The sequence below is a fragment of the Crinia signifera genome, chromosome 4 (genome assembly GCF_055691185.1).
Source record: "Crinia signifera chromosome 4, ASM5569118v1, whole genome shotgun sequence".
NCBI lineage: Eukaryota > Metazoa > Chordata > Amphibia > Anura > Myobatrachidae > Crinia > Crinia signifera.
The window spans coordinates 323,403,872-323,412,279 of NC_139220.1; the positions used below are offsets into that span (position 1 = coordinate 323,403,872).

General features: G+C 48.5%; 1 protein-coding gene across 3 annotated transcripts in view; it reads right to left on the minus strand.

Annotated features, from left to right (window-relative positions):
• LOC146075960 (very-long-chain 3-oxoacyl-CoA reductase-B-like) overlaps positions 1-5,372 on the minus strand; it is a 15,552-nt gene extending 10,180 nt beyond the window's left edge. Inside the window, exons 1-4 of one of the 3 annotated variants that reach the window (XM_083185686.1) lie at positions 4,714-4,941; positions 1,798-1,844; positions 1,648-1,723; positions 814-924 (exon numbers count right to left, since the gene is read on the minus strand). In XM_083185686.1, the coding sequence (XP_083041812.1) occupies positions 814-924; positions 1,648-1,723; positions 1,798-1,844; positions 4,714-4,873 (394 nt within the window). In that variant the 5' untranslated portion in view covers positions 4,874-4,941. Of the gene's footprint in view, positions 1-813; positions 925-1,647; positions 1,724-1,797; positions 1,845-4,713 lie in introns of all 3 variants that reach the window. The other 2 variants (XM_083185684.1, XM_083185687.1) reach the window with 2 other exon arrangements.
• Positions 5,373-8,408: the final 3,036 nt, after the last annotated feature.

The window sequence follows — 8,408 nt, forward strand, 5'->3', positions numbered from 1 at the left end:
TAGTGCAGTGCGCAGCTGGCGGCGGTTGTCAGTCAGTCTCCTCCCGGCTGTCTGGAAGGGCGTGTGCGCGGCGTCAGGAAGAAGACAATGCGCATGTCTGCACACAGTCCCGCCCGCCCCAGCCTCAACGTCACCCAGCAGCATCCTCCGCCGCGTCCCTCTGCTAAGAGGACAGCGCGGAAGGATTTTTTTTTTTTCCATACAGCAAGAATCTTTTGACTGGCGGGCCAGTAAAAACAAGTCGGCGGGCCACTCGTGGCCCGCGGGCCACGGGTTGAAGACCCCTGCACTAGGGGGTGGGTTACGGTTAGCCTAAAATAACATTAAAGCCATGTGACAATAGGAATGCGGTCATTAGGTTGACATTGTCTATGTCGACAGTCATCAGGTTGACCACTATTGGTTGACAGGCAGAAGGTCAACACATGAAAATGGTCGACATAGTGAAAAGGTTGACACACACAAAAGGTCAACATGCCGACATTAGCTTTTTCATTTTTAAACATTTAAACTGACTTGTTAATATGTTACCATCCCAGAGGGAGAGACTATAATAGTGAACCGGGCGAGGGGAGGCGGGACACTGATACGGTGTCCATGGCGACCTACTGTATGTCAACATAGACACAACAATACTAAAAAACTCATGTCAACCTTTTCCATGTCGACTGTTTTCATCTCAACCTTCTGTCGGTCAACCAATAGTGGCTAACCTATTAATTGCCGACACCGTCGTCATAATCATCCACACCCGGATGATGTATGTTACCCACAATGCCATGCAGAAACACCAAGTCCCAGCATGATAACTACCGAGGATTCCAATGTCCAGGTCCTTCAAACCCTCTTGGATTTTGGGGTAGATTTCGGGTCCCCCAGTGAAGTCGGCCTGGATGATCTTGGTTTTCCGTCCTGTCTGGAGCTCTGTGGAAATAACAGACGCCCAGGTCACCCACTTTCCCAGCACCCGGGCACAGATCGCTACTCTAGCGGTACCCGGGCTCACTCTGACGGGCATTCAGAATGGATGGCATTGCCGGAATCTGGGCTTCCATTAATAATGTGTCCTGTTCTCCCCTCCTGTACTTACATAGACAGTGTCGGCATCCTGCTCCAGTTACTGACTTTCTGTCCCTGCCTTACAGAATTATTACATTTATTCGGCGAGATATCCGACAGTAACTCGACAGTTGGTATTCAATGTTCCGACTGTCCATTGTCGGAAAGTCCGTGGATCGGTGGAAACAGCAGTGGATGTCAAAAAAGGCCATGAAGTCAACATTCCGTGGCCATTTCCAACAAAGCAGATCCTACTTCTACTACTCGGGTCTGACTGCCTTCCATGCCGTCGGTAACGGCAGCACGGAATAGGCGAGTGGCGCTATTTCCTGCTGGCGGAAATAACGGCAACAATTTAATACCCCCCATAATGTTCTCTACTAATTCTCTTTGCAACATTGTAGCTGTGTCATCACTATCATTTGTAATATCGTGACAAATCCTTATGTTTGTAATGCCGACACCATTATAATATTTTAAGTAGCTTACTGACAGTGTCGGCAGTCCCCCATAGGAATTATATAGCTTCTATGGAGCCTCTGATACAGCATATATACCGCAAATGCCGACCAAACGCCGGAATCTCACCTATCGCATCCGCGACGCTCTGCAGCTTCGTCAGAGTCCGACTGATGAGGACGATATTGAGTCCTCTCCGGGCTAGCTGTGGACAAGATACAAGGGGGTGATAGAGATTCCCTGTCCAGGGGGACGGCAGACATAGCGGTATATACTGACCTCCTCCGCATAGGCCTTTCCTATCCCATCGGACGCTCCGGTTACCACTACGTGCAAACAGAAATACAGATTATAAGCAGGGAAATCCAGCTTATGCAAAGAAGAACGCAAATGAGCAAAATCATGCTGTTGGGCAGATGTAACAGGTGCAGAGAGAGTTAGATTTGAGTGGGATGTGTTCAAACTGAAATCTAGTAAACTACATGCAAAATCAGCCAGTATTTACCCTGCACAGAAACATTTGCCCCCCCCCCCCCCTACGTGGAGACATGGTTTATTCCAGACACAAGGGGCAGACATATTAAAATGTCCTTTACATTTTTTAATTATGGGTTCCCACTTCTCCTGCAATAATGTGGAGAAGCGGGCATTGTCCTTACTGTTGGGAGAGGACACCAGCCTGGGGCTGGCAAAGTGGGCACAGCAGATTTTTTTGGGCGATGTTGGGCACGTAACAGGCTTACAATCACCTCAATGTGCTCGCATATAAAATAATGTATTACATATCTATGGCGGTCCACAGGATCCCCGATATCAATGGTTAAACAAGCCCCCATAGGTGGCTAAGGTGCCAAGTTGACCAAGACCCAGAATGTGATACATGGACCTTACAGCTAATACAATATTCAGCTGGGCTACATTTCACCAATGCTTCCTGGAGAGGGACCTGTAATATCGCTCCCTGGGAGTTTCCAGGAGAGGGACCTATAGGATCCCTTCCTGGCACTGGCTATTGGCATACGCAGTATTGCAGCCGGGACACAAATCCCGCAGGAAAGTGATTTCATGACTGATCTCTTTACTTCTAACACATTGATTTGGATCAATGTTACAGACTCCACCCACTGCGCAGTGGGTGGGTAACTCACTGTCACCACCAAGGTTCTACAATTGGCACATAGAACCAGTTACTACCACCCAGGCCCCAACCATCAGCAGCTGGAACGGCCTACTTCTGGGTATGCATGGTCACGCTGCAGCAATACCACCAGGTTGGCAGGCATACAGTATAAATGCCCCTTTTGCCCAGTTTGCTTGTGCTCGCTGCCTGCATAACATTGGAAGGCCTTAGTGGGTGCAAGAATCAGAATAACACAATTCCATATGGGCACATGTGCATGCATCAGCCCGTCCATGCAGGGGCGGATTAAGCCTTCGGGGAGCCCAGGTCATTTTAGACAGCCCCCCCCCCCCCCAACTTGCCATTACTGGCCACAAACTGCAGGGGAGAATATTACCCTGTCAGAACACAGAGTAAAGGCAGTATAAACTTGGACAATGGCATGAAAAGCCTGTGTTCAGGGGCGTAACTATAGCACCGCAGCCCCCGCCACCGCGCGCGGGGGGGCGCTGTGCATGTGGGGGCGCCGGGGGCTGCGGTGCTATAGTTAAACCCCCCCTCAATCCCCCGCAGACTTACCTATCGCGCTGGTCCCGGCGGCTCCGTTCTTCTGCTGAGGACCACCAGAAAATGGCCGCCCCCATATAGCACACAGTTCTCTGAAACTGTCTGCTGTATGGGGGCGGCTATTTTCTGGTGGTCCTCAGCAGAAGAACGGAGCCGCCGGGACCAGCGCGATAGGTAAGGCTGTGGGGGATTGAGGGGGGGTTTGCATGGGCGGCAGGGTAGGGGCATACCCTCCAACTGTACCGCTTTTGCCGGTACAGTACAGTTTTTTAATGGTCTGTACCGGCAAAAATCAAAGTGTACCGATGTACCGATTTACAGCAATCGGCCCCGGCAGGTATTACCATCGGTGCAGCGCGTGCGTCGCGCTGACGTCAGGCGGCTTCGGCATGGACCAGTCCCAGTCCGCCCTCCTCCTTGTCTGCCCGGATCAAACTCCATGCCACCCCGCGCGGCACTGTGGGAAATGTAGTCTTTGGTCACTGATGTCACTGAGCAAGCGGCTGTGCTTGAGTGAGTGACAGGACTACATCTCCCAGGCACCAATGCAGTCACACTGTAAAACGCTCCTTCCTGTGTCTGTGGGGAGCGGGTAGACGGCGATGCTGTTGCTGTGTGACTGTGCTGGCTGTTAAGCAAGCGGCTCCCATACACTGCCCCATGCCTGTAACATGGCAGGACTTGGCTGGTACTTTATCTGCAGCTGGCGGGGAGCGCGGTTCAGCGGCACACAGTGAGTGGGCACACATATATATATATATATATATATATATATATATAATGTGTTGATTGGCTACGTGTTTATTCAAAAATGCCCACACATTCGGAAAGGGGATGACCACGCCCCCTTTACGGTAAACACGCCCACGGTGCCATTGGCCACGCCCCCTTTTTGGGTAGTATACCGAATTCTACCTTTTAGAAGTTGGAGGGTATGTAGGGGTGCTCGGCGGGGCGGCGGGGTAGGGGGTGCTCGGCGGGGCGGCGACGGGGGGGGGGGGGGGGGGGGGGCGCCCCCCCCCTAACGGCGGGGGGGCGCCCAAAACGTAGCTACGCCACTGCCTGTGTTTGTCCCTCTGTACATTACTCTGTAGGAGACCTCACAGGCTCAGCGCTGCCTCTGAATCATGTGATGAATTCCATCAATCAGAGCTCAGCACAAGCCTCTCAGCCTATGACCTCTTCTGCAAAGTCTCATGGATCAGCTCCCAGTAATGCGCTGCACACTTGTGCAGTCAGTGGGCCTTGGCTCCGATGCTCAGCACCATTAATCATTGTCACACTGGCAGATGGGTGAAGCTGCAGCACTACCCCACTCCCATGCACAAAACCTTTAGCTAAAAAAAAAATAAATAAAAATGCTGGCCACAGTTGGCCCTAGATAGAGGTGGCCCAGGGGTACTGACCCCCTGCCCCCCCCCCCCCCCTTAATCCGGGCCTGCTTCCATGTGCAGCATCTGTGGAATATATGGCATGGTGCGTAGCGCTATTACATTACAGCCACTTACCTGCCCAGCCCCCGTACTTCCTTAGGTCAGTCCTCCACCACCGGGAGAGAATATGGGTCCGGAATCCCCGCAGCAGCTTCCATGACTGTGTGAGGAGCAGGTAGGACAGTGACAGTGCCCCCAGGAGGGAGAGCCCCTGTGATAGCAGGCAGCCGTCCATGTGACAGATCTCCTGCACTGTGCCCAGGTGCAGTCTGATGGCAGCGACGTGCACTCACCAACATACAGACATGGGACACGATAACCCTCCTATTAGTGTTACCCCACCCAGAGCCGCCCATTCCAGACAGGCAACAATCACCTGGCACCAGCCCTCCTGTCAGTGCCAGAAGCTTATATAATACATCTACCTGTGTAATATCCTGAAACTCTGTGTTAATGCTTTGCTACCTTTCCTTCTTTCAGGTTCTGTCACCTCTCTCGCGGCCGGCTTCCAGACTTCTTCCTCGGTAAGTATAGTCAATTTCGTTTACCATGACACGTTTATTTATAGAACAGGTTGATATATTTCCAATACATATATATATACGTGGTTTTCACGTTTTATGCAACAATGAGTAACAACAATCTGCCGACTAAATTACAGTAAGTGTCGGCTAACAGTTGTCACGACCACCATGTCTGCCACTCACGCCTCCCATGCCATGGCTGCCCCTGGGGTTCCTAACAGGGTAATTCAGACTCTGGCACTCACCTCCGCTATCAGTTCCCTTGTTCCTGGGTTGCGTGATGTCGCGCTGTCATCTCATGGTGACAGTGGTAGCGTGCGTGCCGGTGACATGCGGGGCCTGGACAGCGTGGGGCCTGAGTTGCCATAGTGTTCTGTGTCCTGTCTGGGCCTGGCTGGACACGCTGGCTGGTGCATGCTGCACACACTTCCTGCTTCAGAAACCTGTCGCCCCCCTGGCGGCGGCCATCTTGTTATTTTCTCCTATCAGGCTGCACTGCCAATTTCCATTCAACCAATCACAGTGCAGCTCTCCCTTCAAATACTGACTTGCTGGGCCAAACCAGCAGTCAGTACAATGATGTCCTTATGCTAGGCATCTGACTCTCCTTGCTGCTGGTAGCGCTGCTACTTCTAGTTCCAGAGACTCTATCCGGTATCCTGCTACACCCGCTGTCTTCAACCATCACATCGCAGACCCCTGCTGCCGCCTTAACGGACCGGACAAGGTTAGCCCCCCAAAGGGGTCATCCTTTCTCCAGCCTGACGGTAATTACTCTGTGATCCCTCCTTGTTTCAGCTATTAGGGTTGTCAGCACACCCTTCCCGGATTCTTCCAATCATCCATTCTTCCAATCATCCAATCCTCCAATCGTCCAATCGTCCTCTCGTCCAATCATCCAACCATCCAACCAATCATCCAATCTTTCATTCAATCATTCATTCAATCATCCAATTCGGCAATCCAATCATCCAATTCTTCAAGTTTTCATTTATTTCTTCAAACCTTCAAGTCAAGTCATCTCTTTATCCCAATCACCAGCAAGCTCTACAATAAGTATTGCATATCATTGACTTTGTTTACTCATTATCTACAGTATTATCCTTGTGCCATTCCTCATCTTCTGTACCATCGTATCTTTATTAAAACTGTTTTTTCTTTTATCCAATTGCCGTCCTCCCTTCTGTCGTCTATGCAAAAACCATATATCAAAGCACCTAGCCTTCGTTTCACTCCAGCCGGTGCTGGAATTCGCTAATTACTATAGGAAATTCAGCAAAGGATTTTCTACAATTGTTGCCCCATCACTGCGTTCACTCGTAAAGGTGCCAAACCCTCCAACTGGGATCCTGAATCTTCCAAAGCCTTTACCATCCTCAAGAGAAAATTCATCACAGCACCAGTTCTGGCTCAACCAGACGTCACATTACCCTTTACATTAGAGGTCGATGCCTCTGCCATCGGTGTAGGAGCTGTACTCTCTCAGGCAAAAGGTGACGGACAATTACATCCCTGTGGGTTTTTCTCTAAAAGGTTCTCCCCGGCTAAACATAATTATGCCATAGGAGATCATGAACTGTTGGCCATCAAGATGGCACTAGAAGAGTGGCGTTATTTACTAGAGCGGGCAGCTCATGTCATTAATGTTATTACTGATCACAAAAATTTGCTTTATCTAAAAAATGCGCAATGTCTCAACCCTCAGCAGGCCAGATGGGCATTGTTCTTTGCCAGATTTAACTACAAATGATCTTTTTCTCCAGGAGCATGGAACCATAAAGCAGATGCTCTTTCTAGGTCATGGGAGACAGAGGAGGAGTCCAGATCCTTTGAGGGAAGTCCAATTCTGGATCCTCGTGCCTTCGCTACAACCACAGTGCAAGTATCTGTGCCTCCAGGTAAAACCTTTGTTAGACCTAATTCAAGGAGTCAAGTTCTGCGGTGGGCCCACGACTCTAAATTCTCTAAATTCTCTGGGCATCCAGGGGTTCAAAAGACCTATGAATTCTTGTCGGGGAAGTATTGGTGGCCTGCTTTGAAAAAAGCCTATTTTTCCCCAGCATATAATTTCCATAATTAAGATTTTAACCATGCCCACAACATTAATATAGTCTGAGATAAATATTATTTTATCTCATAAGTCAGGAAAATATTGCATATTAATTTACATATTCTAGCTCATATGCCATGTTTGGTCTAAAACTGATTGGAATCATAGTAGCCATCAGATGACAGTTATTAGAACTCCATATCATGTTGCACTCACATTTTACACAAGTTATAAATTTACATTAGAGTAATCTCAGAGACCAGCAGAAGAGATGAGGTCATTAACATTTTAAAGGACCCCCCTGACCATTCAGAGAGATACAGTAACAAGGGGCGTGTCTGCAGGCTATTGATAAAAGGTGACTGAATGGTCCTTAGAAAGACAAAAGGATCCACCCCTCCCCCTAGAGAGATTTCTTGGAAAGTAAAGGAAATAGTTACAGGTAGTTGCTATTGGATCTTTGACCAGATAAGATGGAATGCAGCACTCCTGGAGAAATGGACAAGATGGATACATGGAAGTATTAAGTATATACATGTAAAGCTGATTGAATTGTGTACTAGGACCCACGGTTATGGAACATGGATTATGTTAGAAAGTTAGGAGCAGTTAACTTCCAATCTTTGTTATCTTCTGATATTACATGTGCTCAGGCCCAGATTATGATTACATACAGTTACACAAAGAAAGCTTGTGTCTGTGTTTAAGATTGACCTGTGTGAATAATGTTTAGCTAGGATCATTGAGATAAGGCATTGTAATAATATATCATACATAGATTTGATGGTTAAAATGTGCTGTGTTATAGCCTGTTATTATGAATCGTGAGTGAAGTATATGTTGATCAGCAAGATCTTGGTGTGATGTGCTGACCCTGGATAAATGGAGTTTTACTGTGTTGGAAATGTGATGTTTTGATCTGTTAAGAAAGGATGTGTTTTGCTTGTTAGATTGAGATACAATCCTGTATCATACAAGAAGGTTAGGCCATAAACTGAGGAATACCTGCCCATTGCCATGTGCTTGGCCTAAGGCTTAATCATGGATGGTAATTGTGTTTCACAGGGGCTGCATGCAGCAGCAGTTGGTAGATTGCTGATCGAAGTGTGGTTTGGTAGTTGGAATGATAAAGTTTAGTGATCAGATTGATCAGAGCATGTTTGATGCCATTACCAAGTGTTCAGAATGAGGCCTGG